Below are 21,515 nucleotides of genomic sequence, written 5' to 3'. Positions count from 1 at the left end.
GGTGACAAAAAATTCATTAAATTCTCTCTCGTTTTTCTTCTTTTTTTTTTTTTTATATATATCTCTGAAGGATTGAATGCAGTGAGAAACTCACAGTAACACTGGAATGAGTCACTTTTGCCTTTTATTCATTCAAAGCTCTTTGAATATGCATTCTCACATTTGAACATCCAAACATGTGTATGTGTGTGTGTGCGTGTAATAACACATGCACACAGATACATGTATATTTGTGATAGTTTGCAGAATGACACATGATAACTTAAAAATCATGTTAATCCTTGAAATAGAAGTCTGTTTTCTTTTTTCTTTATTGATTGTGAGGTGTGTGTGAATTTTATTTTACTCATCTTTTTTCTTTTTTTTTTTTTATCAAATTTCATTGTTAAATGAGTATGATCCATCAGATAGCATGTTCAATGAAGACATGAGATAGTTGACAGTGAAGAACGCATATTAAAACTTTGGGCAATGTTCTTACAATGTAGTGGGAAGCTGAATGAGACAGAAGTCAAAGACTAAACCACCGAGAACATCTAGTCAATGTAGTAGTAGTAGTAGTAGCAATAGTAGTAGTAGTATCATGTGACTCTATATTGACAGTGGAGTCAGTCAATATGAGAAGTTTTTCTCATCACTTAAGTATTCATGAATTGCTTTTTGGTAATCAGGCTGCGACCATCTCTCAAACAAATAGTTGCATTCAGTTTCATTTGTCAGTTCAAGCTTCGTGCGCTGATGACTGCGTACTAATAATTTAGTTGCTTCCATTGCCTACAGAAAAAACAAAAACAGCAAAGGAGATTAATATACATGCAAAGGGCAGAGAGTAAAGATCCCCTTCGGTCACGAATGACCACGGGACTGCACCTAGGAAGTTCCCCTCCAAGGCACAAGGTTTTCACAGAAGACCAACAGTTTCCCATGCATACTAGCTATTTTTCAAATGTTAACATTGTTGTCAATAGACAGATTAAGTATATTAATCATGATAGCTTCTTTAGTCCCTAGATTTCCAATATTTCTTTTTAGGGTCTAATTAGTAATTTTGATATCCTTGTATGATGTCTTTCCTGATGTATATACTAAGCCTGAGGTTTTGCTACAAATGTTATCCAAGGGAAAGGCAAAGGGGCCGATACAGCATGGCACCAGTGACGTCGCAGCTCATTTCTATAGCTGAGTAAACTGGAGCAACGTGAAATAAAGTGTCTTGCTCAAGAACACGACAAATAGCCTGGTCCAAGAATTGAACTCACTACCTCATGATTGTAAGCCCAATACTCTAACCACTGAGCCATGCACCTTCACATACATGCAAAAATACACGTATAAACAGATTTACAAATTAATTTACAAGAGTAAACAGGGACACATGCGTATGCAATGTATATATACATCAACAAGCCATCTGTATCGCAATCTTTAGAATAAGAACACCGTGTCCTTGCATGTTGTAAAATGGTGATTAAAAGGGTTGACACCAGGAAGGGCATCCAGACATAAAACTCTATTTGGAAAAAAACCCCCAAAAAAACCCCATGGTATACTGAAAAGTGGAGGGGAGTGTTTTCACGAACGTGCTTGTGTGTAAGGGGACATACTTACACACAGATACATACTCTCTCTTTTACTCTTTTACTTGTTTCAGTCATTTGACTGCAGCCATGCTGGAGCACCGCCTTTAGTCGAGCAAATTGACCCCGGGACTTATTCTTTGTAAGCCCAGTACTTATTCTATCGGTCTCTTTTGCCGAACCGCTAAGTGACGGGGACGTAAACACACCAGCATCAGTTGTCAAGCAATGCTAGGGGGACAAACACAGACACACACGCATACATATATATATATATATATATATATATATATATATATATATATATTATATATATACACACATATATACGACAGGCTTCTTTCAGTTTCTGTCTACCAAATCCACTCACAAGGCATTGGTCGGCCCGGGGCTATAGCAGAAGACACTTGCCCAAGATGCCACGCAGTGGGACTGAACCCGGAACCATGTAGTTGGTTAGCAAGCTACTTACCACACAGCCACTCTTGTGCCTATACATACTTATTTTTGTAGAATAATCACTCGGGTTTTTCTTTCTCATACATGCAGAAGAGATACATGAGTACGAGAGAGGAATTGGGGTGGAGCTGGAAAGAGAGTTAAAGATAATGGGGGCATGCGATCAAGGTGAGCTGTGACAGGGTACAAGAAAGTAAATAAAAGGGAGCCAGGACAGAACAGGTACAGTGGGTGGATAGAGGTTGCAAGGGTGTATGTGGAGAGTGAGGGTTAGTTAGAGATAGGGTAGAGCTGGGTGGTAGAATTTCATGAACGAGGAATGAGTGCGGAGAAGTAGTCAATGATAAATGATTTTCAAAAATAAACAATAATAAGTGATCAATGTAAGCATTACAGAAGTTCGAAATTTTAAAAAATGCATATAAACCAAAGCCAGTGCCGCCTCGACTGGCTTCCGTGCAGGTGGCACATAAAATGCACCAATCCGACCGTGGCCGATGCCAGCCTCGCCTGGCACCAGTGCAGGTGGCACGTAAAAAGCACCCACTACACTCTCGGAGTGGTTGGCGTTAGGAAGGGCATCCAGCTGTAGAAACTTTGCCAGATAAGACCGGAGCCTGGTGCAGCCTTCTGGTCCAACCGTCCAACTGTCCAACCGTCCAACCCATGCTAGCATGGAGAACGGACGTTAAATGATGATGATGATGATGATGATGAAACAAGGGTCATTAGGAGAGTGCTTTCTCTTGACTTAAAAAAATACTTCACAAACTATTTAGATGCCATTGTTTTGCTATCTTCTCATGAGAAGGCAATTCAATTAGTGTGTGTGTGTGTGTGTTCACAACTAAAGATTCTGAAATGACACACCTGAGTAACACCAGAATTCTCTCATTCTGCTTGATTACCAACTCAAGTTCACAAAGAAATAATCCAATAACTGTGTGGTAAGTAGCTTGTTTACCAACCACATGGTTCCAGGTTCAGTCCCACTGCGTGGCACCTTGGGCAAGTGTCTTCTACTATAGCCTCGGGCCGACCAAAGCCTTGTGAGTGGATTTGGTAGACGGAAACTGAAAGAAGCCTGTCGTATATATGTATATATTTATATATATGCGTGTGTGTGTTTGTGTGTCTGTGTTTGTCCCCTTAGCATTGCTTCACAACCGATGCTGGTGTGTTTATGTCCCCGTTACTTAGTGGTTCGGCAAAAGAGACTGATAGAATAAGTACTGGGCTTACAAAAGAATAATTCGCGGGGTCGAGTTGCTCGATTAAAGGCGGTGCTCCAGCATGGCCGCAGTCAAATGACTGAAACAAGTAAAAGAGTAAAAGAGTAACACCAATTTTTACAGGGAAGTGCCTCCAGGGGCCTGTTTGCATATTAGAGATCAGTCTTATCTACTGAACCCAATTTTGTCGACATACTGTGTATACACAACAGACATAGCTGTGCGGTTAAGAAGCTTACTTCCCAACTATGGAGTCTTGGGTTCAGTTCTGCTACATCTTGGACAGGTGTCTTCTATTATAATTCTGGGCTGATTTTTGAGTGGATTTGGTAGATAGGAACTGAAAGAAGCTCATCAAATTTATATATATGTACACACACATACACACATGCATATTTGCGTATGTAAGTATGTGTTTGTGTGTACCCATGTTTAGAGTATCACCATCACATAAGCAAAGTTATTTTCAGTCTTCCATGAAAAACATGTCTAGCTTTGGGAAAATACTACCTTGTTTGGAAACAGGTGAAGGTTGGTAACAAGAGGGGCAGTCAGCCACAACAAATTCTATCTGATCCATGAAAGTATGGAAAAGCGGATGTTAAATGATGACAACACAACAGATGCAGCAAAGCAGATGATGGAAGCACCAACACCAAGAAGTTCAAAAAGCTGCTAACATTTGACCAAAGACCAGTTTGATAATAATATGCATGAATATGAGACATCCACTAAATCTGCACAGATATTCAAAGGTTTTTCGATTTTCTATTTCTATAAAAAGATTTTGGTCCTTTACCCTAAAGAAGGTTCACATATCCAACAATTTTCATTTTAGAACTGCTGCACTTCAAACATAAAGCTACACACACTGAATTTCTTTGAAAAATGCCTACCTGGGAGTTGACCTACACATAACAACAATGCTGGTGCATTAGCCAACTGCCCCACCTTTTATTCATTATGCCAGTTTATTTAACGTTAGAATAAGTTACATGAATATATATTATTGGGGCTTATATATTATTAAGAATGCATATTATTGTGTTACAGCCAGATGCCCTTCCTGACACAAATACTTACCTAATTTAGAAGTAGGGATTTTTTATACATCTTCAAAAGGAAAGAGCTATCACATGCATATACATATGCACAGACACACACATGAGCACGTTTATACTAAAACCCCAGGCTTAGTATATACATCAGGAAAGACATCATACAAGGATATCAAAATTACTAATTAGACCCTAAAAAGAAATATTGGAAATCTAGGGACTAAAGAAGCTATCATGATTAATATACTTAATCTGTCTATTGACAACAATGTTAACATTTGAAAAATAGCTAGTTAGTTATTTTGATCTGCACAGACAGAATAAGCTGGTTGGACTATTTTCTTGATAAGAGAATTTTACACCCAAAGTATTAAAATATAAGGTAAAAATATTAACCATTGTCCTTGGGCTGCTTTGGTGTAGAATTTGTTTACCTTCCTTTATTCTGAAACTTGCAATGTAGTGGCTTTCATTACTATTTCACAATGCTTCACACACACACACACACACACACACACACACGCATGCATTTTATAATTTCACTTGGGGATAACAATACTAATAACCAATTATTATAACTCAATATACATGTGCTTTAGAGTAAAGCTTCAGGTGAGTACTGAGCAAAATATCAATTAACGTACAACAAGAGAACAGGTGTTATGTAGACCCTTTCATTAGCTTACACCTGTTTCTGCTATAAGCTATTTAAATGGCTTCATGGGAACTTGGATTTTGCACAATCCCTCAGCTCTGAGTGTTCTGCTTCTTATAGCAGAACCAGCTGTATGCTAATAAAGATGTTAGCTTCTGTTCTTTTGTCATTCATTCTACAAGGTGGTTGGCATTAGGAAGGGCAACTAGCCATAGAAATCATGCCAAAACAAGCATTGGAGCTCACCACTGTCCTCCAGTTTGTAAGATCCAGTGAAACCTAACAATGCTTGCATAGAAGACAGACTTAAATTATGGTGTGTATGTGTATAAATATAAACACACATGCATACAAATTCTTTCATTTGTTCATTTAACCCTTTAGCATTCAGATTACTCTGTTGAATGTAATACTTTTTCACTCAAATTGTTTTGAATTAATCATGCATTATCTCACAGCTTTGAGGTTTCCGTGATGTGATTATTTATTTTTAGAATGACATTGTAGGGTAGGTGTGAGAGGCCAGATATGGCTAGTTCAAATATAAAACATGTTGAATATATTGGGCCGGATATGGCCGGTTTGAACACTAAAGGGTTAACATGTTTTTCTCATACTAGCATGGACTAAACAAAGACTTATTTGAGGCAGGACTTTACAGTGAGACACTTTTCTTGTTGCTAATTCTCATTTGTTTTTCAAGAGCACCCAGTTGTAATGGCAACAGTCCATGTAAACAACATAACCATTTTGCTCAAATGAAACGATGGTATGCTAATATTCACACACACACACACGTTCTCTGACATGACAAACTTCTACAAATGTTTCCATCTACCAAATCCATTCACAAGGCATTTAGTTGGCACAAGGTTATAGAAGATGTTTGCCTGAGGCACTCTTCTGTGGAACTGAACCAAGAACCATGTGTATGAGAGAACTTCTTTACAACACAACCATGTCCACACATACACTTTATAAACCAAGTATATTTTACAAATAAGTATTCCCCCTCACTTGATAAATTAGCATTATATTTTTTATCGAACAGCAACTTAAAAAACTATTGTATGTTATTTTGTGAGAAAATAGAAAATAGCAAAAAAAAAAATCACCTTTGCTGAAGAATTAGCCATAGTCTGAATTCGAGGTATGACCTCTTGCATGAGAGACGTAGGCCAAAAGACTTGAGAGATTAAACCCAGCTGATGAGCCTCAGTTGCTGTTACTTTCCGCCGACCCAACAACAGTTCATTGGCCTGAGACAAAAGGGGAAAAACAAAAATGAATAAAAGACAAAATAAGGTAGAGTAAACAAAATAGTGACACATGCCCAACAATCTTTAAATAAGCTGCTCTTTAATAAAGGAACAGTTTTACTTTCGTTCTGGAGGATGATTTGAAATGTGTTTTTCTGTGACTGCATTACAAGAAATAATTTTGCACATTTAGATACCGTATTTGACGGCATATTAGACGCACCCTCATTTCAGCAGGTCAAATTCAGGGAAAAAAGTTTTAAGTGTATTTAAGCATATATTGTTGAAAGCAGTCTAGCAGCACATTACAAAAGCAGAAAACATTGCTGTATAAAAGCAAGCATACAAATTACAATAGTAATCATCTTTAATCATCTTTTTAACCAGAAAAGCTAGGTTAGTGAGCGTCTGGGAGAAGATTAGCCTACGGGAGGGTCTTGACTTCGCATATTAGACGCAGGGCGATTTTTTGAGCCAAATTTTTTGGAAAAAAGTGCGTCCTATATGCCGTCAAATACGGTATTTGTTTATAATTTATAAGTGAGCAACTACCTTTTTTTTTTTTTTTTATAACACTAGTAATGATATCAGCTAAGGCATATTTAGCAAAGAGGGAAGCTGAAAGTAAAAAGGCTAGTTAATATTTTACATCGTAAGGACCACAGCACAGGCAAGATGTGTTTCAAATTGAAAAACAGTGTGACTCAGGACACAATCAACAAAAAGTTAGTACATAATCAGAGTAGAAAAGTTTTATCACAAATGGATGTCATAGCAGCATCAACTGATGCAGGGAAAAGAATTACAGAGGTATTAAAGATGATGGACTGTCAAATGTTGGATTGTTATAACGTCACCTTGGTATGCAGTATACTTAGTAAAACCAGTAAAGACTATCTCTGACTGCCTACTACGTACTCCGCTACTTCACTTACTTCTCTTTACTTATAGTGACTATGTTATTCCATTTGTCATGTGTGAGGAGTGTACCATTAATTACTAATTCCCTCTAACATCTTCCCTATTAAGTTTTTCTTAGGAAGTGTCATTTTATTTAGCAATAATTTCTTTTTTATCCACCCCACCTCCCTTTTTTAAGTGGGTTTTTTTTTCGTGCAATTTAATATTTTTTGCACTTGGCATCTATTTTCAGGAACTCTCTCCGTTTTCTTTTCCTCTCACTTGTACGCATGGGTTCAATCACCTGCAAGAGGCATAGGTACTTGGACTGCATCGTACAACCATTCCATCAGTTCCTTCAACCTCTTTGGTTTGCTTTCCACGAATCTCTTTTCCAGTTGGTTCTTGTGTCTCTTTTGTATACCATCATTTTACCAAAGCATTTATTTGGTAATTACGCCATCTTCCCAACTCTGCTTTCCATTCTTGCATGCCCTCATATACACCTTTTGCACCAACTTTAAAGAATCTTGCTATGTCTTCCCTGACACTTTTTCTTTTCTTGCCAGGTCGCAATTTATCAAAGATTGATTTTAACTTTCCTTGCAAACATCAGCTCCATTGGTGAGCTACCTGCTGGTGTATTCGGATTTCATATCATACGGAACACTCTTAAAAATTGTTGTAGAGTTACTTCCTTATTCGATTTTCTAAGGGCACTTTTGAAGGTATCAACAATGCGTTCTGCCTGTTCATTAGATCTGGGATGGTATGGTGACATAGTTACATGTTCTACTGCGAACACTTCACCATTTTTTCTCAAATTCACTAGACACAAAATTACGTTCCATTGTCAGACATTATCTTGTCTGGGATGCCAAATCTTGCAAACAATTCATGTAAAAAATTTATCACAGTTGAGGAGGTTGGTTTTTTTACACTTACAAATTTCAGGCCATTTCGCAAAACTATCAACTACCACTAAGTAGCAAGAACTATTTAAAAGACTAGTAAAATCGATGTGTAGTCTCAACCACGGAACATTTACTTTTAAACAATGTTTACTTTTTATTATGGGCAATTTTTCATTTCACTTTGGCTTACATACAGCAGTTCTACTCTGTCTACTGCAATTTTTTGTTTCAGTTTCCTCAGCTGTGTTCGAACCTTCGACTGAACCAACTCTATTTCCACACAAAACACTTATGGGTGTACTCCATACTCTGAATAGTCCCATCCACAGCTGAACAGAATAAATGTGCTTTCTTAACACATACATATCTTTGCCTTTGTAGTTTGACCTCGAAATGTCACTGATAAAATATAATCTTTTTCCTGTAACACCAAGTACTACCTTTTTAGATTTAATTAATTTCAGCTAAATGACATATTTCCACGCTTCTTTTCATTTATAATGGTAATATCATTACCAAAGTTCAATTGCATTTTAACACTTGTAATTCTGATTTTCCCCTTTATCAATACCCTCATCATTATATTACCAACTAGCAGTATCGCCCGGCGTTGCTCGGGTTTGTAAGGGAAATAACTATATAGGCAATAACGGAAGAATTTAAGACAGGATGCCCCTGGGAGCTCCTATATGCTGATGACCTTGCTCTAATTGCTGAGTCACTATCAGAACTGGAGGAGAAGTTTCAGGTGTGGAAACAAGGATTAGAATCTAAGGGCCTTAGAATCAACCTAGCCAAAACCAAAGTCCTAATAAGTAGGAAGGTGGACCAACCACAAACGACTTCAGGTAGATGGCCCTGCTCGATCTGTAAAAAAGGTGTAGGTAGAAACTCTATAAGGTGCACCAAGTGTAAGCTATGGACACATAAGAGGTGCAGCAATGTCAAAGGAAGGCTAACTAAGAAAATAGTTTTTGTCTGTGGCAGATGCTCAAGAGAAATAAACACTGGAAATGTGCAGAGACCAACTTCTACCACGTTCCAGGGAGACAAACTAGAAGTAGTTGATAGCTTCCGCTACCTAGGAGACCAAGTCAGTAGCGGGGGTGGGTGTGCTGAAAGTGTAACTGCTAGAGTAAGAATAGCCTGGGCAAAGTTTAGAGAGCTCTTACCCCTGCTGGTGACAAAAGGCCTCTCGCTAAGAGTAAAAGGCAGACTATATGATGCGTGTGTACGTACAGCCATGCTACATGGTAGTGAAACATGGGCCGTGACAGCTGAGGATATGCGTAAGCTTGCAAGAAATGAAGCCAGTATGCTCCGATGGATGTGTAATGTCAGTGTTCATAATCGTCAGAGTGTAAGTACTTTGAGAGAAAAGTTGAACCTAAGAAGTGTCAGTTGTGGTGTGCAAGAGAGACGGCTGCGCTGGTATGGTCATGTGACAAGAATGGCTGAAGATAGTTGTGTGCAAAAGTGCTACACCCTAGCAGTTGAGGGAACCTGTGGAAGAGGTAGACCCAGGAAAACCTGGGACGAGGTGGTGAAGCACGACCTTCGAACTTTAGGTCTCACCAAGGAAATGACTGAAGACCGAGTCCTATGGAAGTGTGCTGTGCATGAGAGGACCCGGCAGGACTAGTCAGGCCATATCCCGTGGCCCCTACCTGGGACGTAGTCGATCCACCTGTGCATACCTTCCTTCTTGTGACACTTGTGAAGACCTGCTGAGGCAAGTGAAAATCAATCAAAATAGATGAACATCAATGGAATTTGTATCTTTGTGGTACCAGTGCCTGTGGCACACAAGAAAACCATCCGAACGTGGCCGTAGCCAGTACCGCGTCGACTCGCCTCCGTGATGTGGGAACATGGTGGCACATAAAAACACCATCCAAAGACCCGGCAAGACTAGTCAGGTCATAACCCGTGGGCCCTACCTGGGATGTAGTCAGTCCACCTGTACATACCTTCCTTCTTGCGACACTTGTGAAGACCTGTTGAGGCAAGTGAAAATCAAAACAAATCAAAATAGATGAACATCAATGGAATTTGTATCTTTGTGGTACCAGTGCCGGTGGCACACAAGAGAAAACCATCCGAAAGTGGCCGTAGCCAGTACCGCATCGACTGGCCTCCGTGCTGTGGGCACATGACAAACACCATCCGATCGTGGCCGTTCGCCAGCCTCATCTAGCACCTGTGTCGGTGGCACATAAAAACACCATCCGAAGACCCGGCAAGACTAGTCAGGCCATAACCCATGGCCCCTACCTGGGACGTAGTCAGTCCACCTGTGCATACCTTCCTTCTTGTGACACTTGTTGAGGCAAGTGAAAATCAAAATCAAAATCAAAACAAATCAAAATAGATGAACATCAATGGAATCTGTATCTTTGTGGTACCAGTGCCGGTGGCACACACTTTGTGGTACCAGTGCCGGTGGCACACACTTTGTGGTACCAGTGCCGGTGGCACACAAGAGAACCATCCGAACGTGGCCGTAGCCAGTTCCGCATCGACCGGCCTCCGTGCTGTGGGCACGTAACAAACACCATCTGATCATGGCCGTTCGCCAGCCTCATCTGGCACCTGTGTCGGTGGCACATAAAAACACCTTCCGAAGACCCGGCAAGACTAGTCAGTCCACCTGTGCATACCTTCCTCTTGTGACACCTGTGAAGACCGGTTGAGGCAAGTGAAAATCAAATCAAATCAAATCAAATCAAAATAGACAAATAGATGAACATCAATGGAATTTGTATCTTGTGGTACCAGTGCCTGTGGCACACAAGAAATCCATCAGTGCTGTAGTCAGTGCGGTGGGCACATGACAAACCCCATCCGATCGTGGCCGTCCGCCAGCCTCATCTAGCACCTGTGTCGGTGGCACATAAAAACACCATCCGAAGACCCGGCAAGACTAGTCAGGCCATAACCCATGGCCCCTACCTGGGACGTAGTCAGTCCACCTGTGCATACCTTCCTTCTTGTGACACTTGTGAAGACCTGTTGAGGCAAGTGAAAATCAATCAAAACAAATCAAAATAGATGAACATCAATGGAATTTGTATCCTTGTGGTACCAGTGCCGGTGGCACGTGGCACACAAGAAAACCATCCGAACGTGGCCGTAGCCAGTACCGCATCGACTGGCCTCCGTGCTGTGGGCACGTAACAAGCACCATCCGATCGTGGCCGTTTTGCCAGCCTCATCTGGCAGCTGTGTCGGTGGCACATAAAAACACCATCCGAGCGTGGCCGTCTGCCAGCCTCGTCTGGCACCTGTGTCGGTGGCACATAAAAACACCATCCGAGCGTGGCCGTTTTGCCAGCCTCGTCTGGCACCTGTGTCGGTGGCACATAAAATCACCCACTACACTCTCGGAGTGGTTGGCGTTAGGAAGGGCATCCAGCTGTAGAAACACTGCCAGATCTGACTGGACTGGTGCAGCTTTCGGGCTCCCCAGACCCCAGTTGAACCGTCCAACCCATGCTAGCATGGAAAGCGGACGTTAAATGATGATGATGATGATGATGATGAAGCTTTTTTAGAGAGTTATAGCCAAAAAATAGCAAAAAAATGCATTAAAAATGGAATAAAAATGATGGTAAATTTTTTTTTAAATCGTTGACTCATCGTAGACATTTTTAGAGAGTTACTTCCCTTATATAATAGCGAAAAAATGCATTAAAATGGAAAAAAATGATGGTAAATTTTTTTTTAAATCGTTGACTCATCGTAGACATGCGCTAATACCCAGAAGGGCTCGATATGAATCACGACTATAAGATACCCGGTTTTGGTTAAACTGCACCGCAAAATGTGGGAGTAGTTAGGAATCTAAATCGTAGGAGACAGACAGCACACAACTTCACTTTTATATATAAAGATTTCTTCCGATGACATTATTTATTCTTTTTCCTTTGTCCTGACGTTGCGTCATCATTCTACACTGTATCTTTATATATCCTATATTAACACAATTAAAGCACTCCATTTTTTTAACTAGACAATTTTTCTTCAGGTGTATACCTCCACATGCAAAACATAGGTTTATTTCCTGATTTTTGTCTTGTTTTACAGAAAACACCTTATCTCTATTCTGACTATTTCGCACTTGTTTTACTTGGAAATAATCTTTCCATTCAATTTCCTCTGTGTCATGTCTTAATTTGACTATCCTTTCACATTTTTCTGATACTTGCTGTAGGGTTACATCCTGGTTTTGTTCCAGCTTAGCAAGAATTCTAGTTCTAACTTCTGTGTCTTTTTCTGCAGTTAGACCCTGTGTAAAAACCAGGCATTTGAATATATCTGGCATTAATTCATCCTCCCTATAAACTATACCAGCATATGATGTGATGTAGTCCTTGTCGTTGTTTTTCTCTCTATGTTCAGAAACTTCTAGCATATATTGAACAATGAGCTTTTTCCATTAAAAATGTCACACAGTATATCTATTGTGTCAGGAGGTTTTCTTGGAAGTATATAATTGCTGTAACACTCATGTTCTGCTGCTGCAAGTTTTCTTAAGATTAAGCACGTTTTCATCTCATGGTCTCAATCTTTAAATTCTTTCTTGAAGATTTTCTCATATCTTCTGTTGTATGCTTTAAAGATAACTCCTTCGACAGGTTCATATTTGACCTCTGTTATGGAGTTCGCAACATAGTCTGGCGAGAACACTTTTTCTGACTTTCCTGAAGACTTCAGTAATTGCAGCATTTGTTGCTGTAATACTATTTGTTGCTGTTGTTGCTCTTGCAGTTGCATCTGCTGTTGTTGACGTTGATTCACTTGTTGTTCTTGCAGTTGTAGCTGCTGCTGTTGTTGTTGTTGATTCAGTCGCTGTTTTTGCAAACCAAGCAAACTGGCCTACAAATTTTCCATAACTTTAAGATTTTTTTTCGTAAAATTCACACAACAAAAACTTTTGTGAGTTTATTAATTCTTCGTGAGTTGCTTAAATTCTCTTCGAGTTTCTACTGAATTCACATGAATTGGTTTATCCTTGTCGAGTTTATTAATCCCTCATGAGTTGTTTAAATCCTCGTCGCTACTGTTATAATCCTTAAAATGTTGGATTGTTATAATGCCACTTCGGTATACAATATACTAATATACTTAGTAAAACCAGTAAAGACACAACTATCTCTGACCGCCTACTATATACTCCGGTACTTCATGTACTTCTTTTTATTTATAGTGACTATGTCATTGCATTCGTCATGTGTGAGAGTGTAGCATTATTACTAATTCCCTACAACATGGACCAAGTCATAAAAGTGGCAGAGTAGTTTATCAAGGTGATTTGCAGTTTGGGTTTGACCTATAACAGCAAACCACCAACATATGCTTTTTATTGAGAAAACTATAACAGTTAGGAACACACCAGTAAACACAGCATTCGTTGACACAATGAAGATTTTTGACAATGAATCATGCTGTTTTGTCTGGTAAAAGCACAATATACCTGGAAAGCTTAATAGAGCAGTACAAGCTATACATAGGTGCTATTCATAAAGTGGGAGTTAGTAACAAGCTCAGTGATTCACCCTTTAGTGTTTGCATTATTCTGCCAAAATTAATGCTTTTTTATCCAAATTGTTTTGAATTAATCATGCATTACCTTGTAGCTATGAGATTTTGATGAGGTAGCTGTTAATTTTTAAAACGATTTTGTAGGGTTGGTGTGAAAGACCAGATCTGGCCATTTTGAACATAAAACAGGCAGAATACTTTTGGCCGGATATGGCCGGTTTAAATGCTAAAGGGTTAATTCAGTGTACTGATGGTAGGTATCCATCAGAACTTGGTTTACAGGCCCATCCTGTTTATCATAATTAAACAATTAAAAATGAACTATCCATTTGAATGTGTGTAAGCCAATAGGGAAATCAAAGAAAATTAGTCATAAGGAAATCAGTCAAAGAATTTCAAGGAAAGTTCCAAATAAGGAAGTAGGGTCTATAATTAAAAGGTCTAACCTCGCAAAGAAAGAAGTTTTACTCAGCAGAAAAAGATACCAAACTTTAATGTATAAAGGATGTAAGAAAGACTTTTGTACTGTGTGCTTCAATCGATGAGCACACAAACGAGGCAATAGGACTACAGGCAGTGTGACAAAGAAGGATTTTGTATGTAGCAGATACACAGAAGAAGTAATTAGCAGTAAGACTACCCATGAAATGCAACCTTTGAGGAGCACAGGTTAGCTGTACAAGGTGGGTACTGAAAAATTTCTGGCTTTGGGTAAAAGAAAATACAGAAGGATCAGTTAATTATGATTGCATTCAACATATTGTATTCAACATAGGCGCAGGAGTGGCTGTGTGGTAAGTAGCTTGCTTACCAACCACATGGTTTCGGGTTCAGTCCCACTGTGTGGCATCTTGGGCAAGTGTCTTCTGCTATAGCCCCGGGCCAACCAAAGCCTTGTGAGTGGATTTGGTAGACGGAAACTGAAAGAATCCCGTCGTATATATGTATATATATATATATATGCGTGTGTGTGTTTGTGTGTCTGTGTTTGTCCCCCTAGCATTGCTTGACAACCGATGCTGGAGTGTTTATGTCCCCGTTACTTAGCGGTTCGGCAAAAGAGACCGATAGAATAAGTACTGGGCTTACAAAAGAATAAGTCCTGGGGTTGAGTTGCTCGATTAAAGGCGGTGCTCCAGCATGGCCGCAGTCAAATGACTGAAACAAGTAAAAGAGAGAGAAAAGAAAAGAGAGGGTATATTCTCCTCTCAGATTCACACACTTATTGCAGTGATTCTTCAGTTTTTCTAAGCCTTGTAAAAGAACTTGGAAGGTCTTTCATGAAACCCTTAAAATCAGGAACTTTTCAGCACATCCTCGTAAATCATTAACTGCTCCAGTTTGACCAGGCGACTTGACCCATTGTGGAATTAAGTGTTGCGAGAGCATAGCAGTCACAGTAAAGTTAATACCTCAGCTGGCAAAAAAAGGGATTTTCCTCTTTGAGTGAAAGGCAAATTGCATGTTGCCTGCACATAAGACTACAGAGTACCAAGACATGGACTAAATGTTAAGCACAAGAACTAGAAAGAAATGTGACAAGTATCGACTGGCCTCCGTGCTGTGGGCACGTAACAAACACCATCCGATCGTGGCCGTTCGCCAGCCTCGTCTGGCACCTGTGTTGGTGGCACATAAAAAACACCATCCGAGCGTGGCCATTCGCCAGCCTCGTCTGGCACCTGTGTTGGTGGCACATAAAAAACACCATCCGAGCGTGGCCGTCTGCCAGCCTCGTCTGGCACCTGTGTCGGTGGCACATAAAATCACCCACTACACTCTCGGAGTGGTTGGCGTTAGGAAGGGCATCCAGCTGTAGAAACACTGCCAGATCTGACTGGCCTGGTGCAGCCTTCGGGCTCGCCAGACCCCAGTTGAACCGTCCAACCCATGCTAGCATGGAAAGCAGACGTTAAACGATGATGATGATGATGATGATGATGATGTTCCATTAAGAATGTAATGTTAGTGTGCAAAAACGAGGGAGTGCAATAAGAGGAAAAGGTCAGCATTGGAGACATCATCTGCTGCGTACAAGACAGAAAAAACAGCTGATACAGACATGTGATGGATATGAAAAATGGTAGCTGGATAAAGAAGGATCAAGGGATCTTTTCACTTTTGAACGGGGGTTTTTAACATAATTTCCACGTAACTAAACACTTTTAAACTTCGTATACTGGTAGAATGTGTTTATAAAACATCATTTTCTCTTGGCTTTCTTGAGAAAATTCTATATGTTGTAACATATTTCGTCTTAAATTTCTTGCATTTTGGCAATTTTAACCAATCGATTACCTCCATTGACATAAACAACTTCTGTGCCATATGAATATGTCCCTCGTTTAAGAAACAGATTGGGTTTATTTACATTTGTGAAGAAAAAAGATACCTTCCCCCTGCCCTAACCCTAAATCTAAAATAGATTGAAATGCAATAGATCGATACTAGGTTATAATTATGGGTAACAATTTCATACGACACTGCTAAGTTTTTTATAGCAGTGTCGTATGAAATTTTCACCCATAATTATAACCCTAGTATCGATCTATTGCATTTCAATCTATTTTAGATTTAGGGTTAGAGTTAGGGTTAGGGTTAGAGGTGGGGGAAGGGTATCTGTTTTCTTCACAAATGTAAATAAACCCAATCTTTTTCTTAAACGAGGGACATATTCACTATGCACAGAATGTTATTTACGTCAATGGAGGTAATCGATTGGTTAAAATTGCCAAAAATGCAACAAATTTTAGACAAAATATGTTACAACCTATAGAATTTTCTCAATAAAGCCAAGAAAAAATGATGCTTTATAAACACATTCTACCAGTATACGAAGTTTAAAACTTTTTAGTTACCTAGAAATTATGTTAAAAACTGCCGTTCAAAAGGAAAAGATCCAGACCAAGTAATCCAAGTGCAAGGAGCCCGAGGAAGAAGACTGTTGAAGAATACTAAACCCTATGAAGGAAATGACAAGCAATGATGCAGCAGTGCAAAGCAGTATCTAAAGGCATTCTATATTATATAATCCTATGACTGGCACCCGGCAGACCCCTGGACTGGAGATACGTAAAAAGCACTATCCGAATCGTGGCCGATGCCAGCGCCGCCTCGACCGGCTTCCGTGCCGGTGGCACATAAAATACACCAATCCAACCGTGGCCGTTGCCAGCCTCGCCTGGCACCTGTGCAGATGGCACGTAAAAAGCACGCACTACACTCACGGAGTGGTTGGCGTTAGGAAGGGCATCCAGCTGTAGAAACATTGCCAGATAAGACCGGAGCCTGGTGCAGCCTTCTGGCTTCCCAGATCCCCGGTCGAACCGTCCAACCCATGCTAGCATGGAGAACGGACGTTAAACGATGATGATGATGATGATAAATGACACGTAACATTATGTTGTTAGGGTACTGTTTATTCTGCAAAAATATCTGCAACCTCTTTCTGTAACGATATAATAGTTACAATGGCCAATTGATTAGAACATGGTCATTAACTTAATTAACATTAAGATAACATCTAGAAATAAAAAGGGAGAGAACAAGAAAAGGAACTATTGTAATATGTCTAACAGCCATCTTGCTAGAAGTTTGTATTATTTGCATATGATATATTGTGTGTGCTGATGAGTTATCTTTATATATAAAAGTAAGGTTGTGTGTCTGTCTGTCTCCTACGATTTAGATTCCTAACTACTCCCACATTTTGCGGTGCAGTTTAACCAAAACCGGGTATCTTTTAGTCGTGATTCATATCGAGCCCTTCTGGGTATTAGCGCGCGTCTACGATGAGTCTACGATTTTAAAAAAAAATTTACCATCATTTTTTCCATTTTAATGCATTTTTTCGCTATTATATAAGGGAAGTAATTCTCTAAAAATGTCTACGATGAGTCAACGATTTAAAAAAAAATTTACCATAATTTTTTTTTCCATTTTTAATGCGTTTTTTTGCTATAACTCTCTAAAAATGCTTATATAGTTATTTCCCTTACAAACCCGAGCAACGCCGGGCGATACTGCTAGTTATATATGTTATAAATCATGTTTGTTTGTTTTTAAAGTAGCATACATACCATTGCAATACCAACAGCAAGAGGAAGTGTGTAAGAGGCACAAGCTTCTGGAGTCTGTCCCAGTTGAGAATAAGGTAAATAGAATGTTGCTTTGTCACTGGCATATGTAATATCACAGATAGGAAGTATAGCCATGCCAGTACCTATGGCAGCTCCAGGAACAACAGCCACAATTGGTTTGGGAAAAGTTATAAAGGCCTTAGTAAACTCTCTGCAAAGGGAGGGAAAAAAATCAAATGAAATAATGGAAAGCATATAGAAAGGTAGCAAAACTGTTACATATGATTAATGTTCTTTTATGAGAAATACTAAGTACCAGTTATTGAAAAATTAACAATGAAATCCCTACATTGAAATGGTAGAAGGTAATTTGAGGGAGAATATTTAATATGAATGGTTACTTTTTCACCCATTTATACTAACTTCACAGAATTCATGATTAATAGTTATTTTATTTGCTCAATAAAAATGAAAATTTATAAGTGTGTTTATTTTCCCCTGTCTTATAATTGTCAAGGAGAATACTTTCTCTTCTAATGAAATTATGAGATCTATTCAGATAAAAGCTACCTTTAACAAAAGGAGCTGCTAACCCAACAATAAATCAGGATACACATTATTTTAACCCTTTAGTGTTCGTATTATTCTGCCAAAATTATGCTTCTTCATCCACATTGTGTTGAACTAATCAGGCATTATCTTGTAGCTATGACCTGTTAATTTTTAAAACGATATTGTAGGGTTGGTGTGAGAGACCAGATCTGGCCAGTTTGAACATAAAACAGGCAGAATACTTTTGGCCGGATATGGCCGGTTTAAATGCTAAAGGGTTAAACCAACCATTTCCAGCCCAAATATTCTACTTGTTTCATGTTCAAACTGATCCAATTTGGTCTCTCATGCCTACCCTACAATGTCATTCTAAATATAAACAATCACATCATCAAAATCTCAAAGGCATGAGATAATGCATGGTTAATTCAAACAATGTGAATACTCATTATTAGAGTAATCTGAATGCTAAAGGGTTAGATATGCTAATTTAACCTTTCACAACTTCACTGCTTTCAAAGTTTATATAAATAATAATATAAATAATAATTAAATTATTGTATACAGTGCTCAGGTGCACCACAACTAGTCAAAAGTGCGTATAAAGCATATGCAGTAATGTAGAAATGTCTGGAAAGTGAACAGTGTATGAGTCAGATACGTGCTTGTGTGTGTATGGAGGGGAGAAAATCAGGTGTAGTGTTGGCGAATCTCAGAAAGCATGGAAGTTTTGAAGGATGCAGGATGTCATAAAAAACGTTTTAATTAAAAATTCAACCCCTCAGAAATTTACTCTCTACGTTACCAGTTAGTTTATGCAATTCTTTGCAGGAAAGCCTACCAAGCCAATTTTGCCTTTAATCCATTTAAGGGCCATTAAAATACAGTACCAGTCAAGCAACCCACCAAAATTACAAGTCTTACACCCATGTTAGAAGCAACTGAGAACAGTGGATTGGCAGAATGGCTAAGAGCATCAGAAACAAACAAAATGCTTGGCAGTATTTGTTCTGGCACTGTGTTCAATTCCTGCTGCAGTCAACTTTGACTTTCAAACATTAGTGGTTGATAAAGTATCGGTCAGATATCAAGTTTTAGGATTGAATTCATCAACAAACCTCGTCCTTCCTAAATTTCAGGCCTTGTATCTTATGTTAGAAACAATTATTATTATTATTATTATTACTATTACAATTACTACTATTACTATTACAATTACTATTATTATTATTATTATTATTATTATTATTGCCACCGCTGCCGCCGACAACAACAAGGTGGTGAGCTGGCAGAATTGTTAGCAACCCAGGTGAAATGCTTAGCGGTATTTTGTCTGTTGGTACATTCGGAGTTTAAATTCAACTGAGGTTGGCTTAACTTTTCATCCTCTTGGGGTCGATAAATTAAGTACCAATGGAAAACTGGGTTCGATGTAGTCGACTATCCCCTTCCCTGGGATTTCAAGTCTGTGCCTTTTGTAGAAAGGAATATTATTATTATTATTATTATTCATGCAGGGAGCTGGCAGAATCGTTAGCATGCTGTGCAAAATGCTTAGTGGTATTTCCTCTGTTCTTACATTTTTCATCTTTTCGGGGTCAATAAATTAAGAACCAGTTGAACACTGGGATCGATGTAATTGACTTACCCACTGGCCCCCAAAATTTGAAGCCATCATTATCATTCCCTCAATCCCTTATCTGGTGGTCAATGAGGAAACTAGGGGATAGATGAATGGTTAGTGAGAGCTGTGCAAGCCATGTACAGGGATGCTGTCAGTAAGGTGAGGGTTGGCAATGAGTAGTGAAGAATTCCGAGTAGGGGTAGGATTCCACCAAGGATCAATCCTCATCTCCCTCTTATTCATCATGGTCCTCCAGGCAATAACAGAAGAATTCAAGACAGGATGCCCCTGGGAGCTTCTCTATGCTTATGACCTTGCTCTAATTGCTGAGTCACTATCAGAACTAGAGGAAAAGTTTCAGGTGTGAAAGCAAGGATTAGAATCTAAGGGCCTTAGAGTCAACCTTGCTAAAACCAAAGTCTTAATAAGTAGGAAGGCAGACGAACCACAAATGCCTTCAGGTAGATGGCCCTGTTCAATCTGTAGTAGAGGCGTAGGTAGAAACTCTATAAGATGTACCCAGTGTAAACTATGGACACATAAGAGGTGCAGCAATATCAAAGGAAGGCAAACTGGGAAGATAGTTTTTGTACGTGGCAAATGCTCAGGAGCAATAAACCCTGAAAATGTGCAGAGAACAGCTTCTGCCACATTCCAGGGAGAAAAACTAGAAGTAGTTGATAGCTTCCATTACCTAGGAGACCAAGTCTGTAGTGAGAGTGGATTCTCTGAGAGTGTAGCTGTTAGAATAAGAATAGCCTAGGCAAAGTTCAGAGAGCTCCTCCTTCTGCTGGTGACAAAGGGCTTCTCACTCAGAGTAAAAGGTAGACTGTATGACGCATGTATACAAACAGCTATGCTACATGGCAGTGAAACATGGGTCGTGACTGCTGAGGACATGCTTAAGCTTGGAAGGAAAGAAGCCAGTATGCTTCACTGGATGTGTAATGTCAGTGTGCATACACGACAGAGTGTAAGCGCCCTGAGAGAAAAGTTGGATTTGAGAAGCATCAAATGGGGTGTGCAAGAGAGACGACTACGCTGGTATGGTCATATGTTGCGAATGAATGAGAACAGCTGTGTGAAAATGTGTCCCACCCTAGCAGTTGAGGGAACCTGTGGAAGAGGTAGACCCAGGAAGACCTGGGATGAGGTGATGAAGCACAACCTTCGAACATGGGGCCTCACTAAGGCAATGACTAGTGACCGAGACCTTTGGAGATATGCTGTGCTTGAGAAGACCCAGCAAGCCAAGTGAGACCATAAGCGTGGCCTATGCCAGTCGGTGTAACCAGCCCACTTATGAGTACTCCTCATTCATTGGACAATGAACTTTGCTTGCAAAGACCTGTTGAATCAAGTGAAATCAAAATTGCTGACGTGGCCGATGACAGTACCACCTGATTGGCAAGAGTGCCAGTGGAACGTTAAAAGCACCATCCGAGAATGATCATTGCCAGGGACACTGATTGGCTCCCATGCCGGTGGCACATAAAAAGCACCATTTGAGCGTGGTCATTGCCAGCGTCGCCTGACTGACACATATGCCAGTGGCACATAAAAGTGGTTGGTGTTAGGAAGGGCATCCAGCTGTAGAAACTTTGCCAGATCAGACTGGAGCCTGGTGCAGCCTCTATGGCTCACCAGTCCTCGGTCGAACCG

At 39.7% G+C, this 21,515-nt stretch overlaps 1 protein-coding gene across 5 annotated transcripts in view; it reads right to left on the bottom strand.

Annotated features, from left to right (window-relative positions):
- Positions 1-32: 32 nt before the first annotated feature.
- Positions 33-21,515, bottom strand: part of LOC115211381 (chromodomain Y-like protein 2) — a 249,187-nt gene continuing 227,704 nt past the window's right edge. For all 5 annotated transcript variants that reach the window (XM_036500665.1, XM_029780113.2, XM_029780117.2 and 2 more), the window contains 3 exons: positions 17,678-17,888; positions 6,097-6,240; positions 33-774 (listed from right to left, as the gene is read on the bottom strand). In XM_036500665.1, coding sequence (XP_036356558.1) covers positions 613-774; positions 6,097-6,240; positions 17,678-17,888 — 517 coding nt within the window. In that variant the 3' untranslated portion in view covers positions 33-612. The remainder of the gene's footprint in view (positions 775-6,096; positions 6,241-17,677; positions 17,889-21,515) is intronic.

This window comes from Octopus sinensis, linkage group LG1, assembly GCF_006345805.1.
Source record: "Octopus sinensis linkage group LG1, ASM634580v1, whole genome shotgun sequence".
NCBI lineage: Eukaryota > Metazoa > Mollusca > Cephalopoda > Octopoda > Octopodidae > Octopus > Octopus sinensis.
The sequence above is the reverse complement of the archived record's forward strand: the minus strand, read 5'-3'. Positions and strand labels throughout refer to the sequence as shown.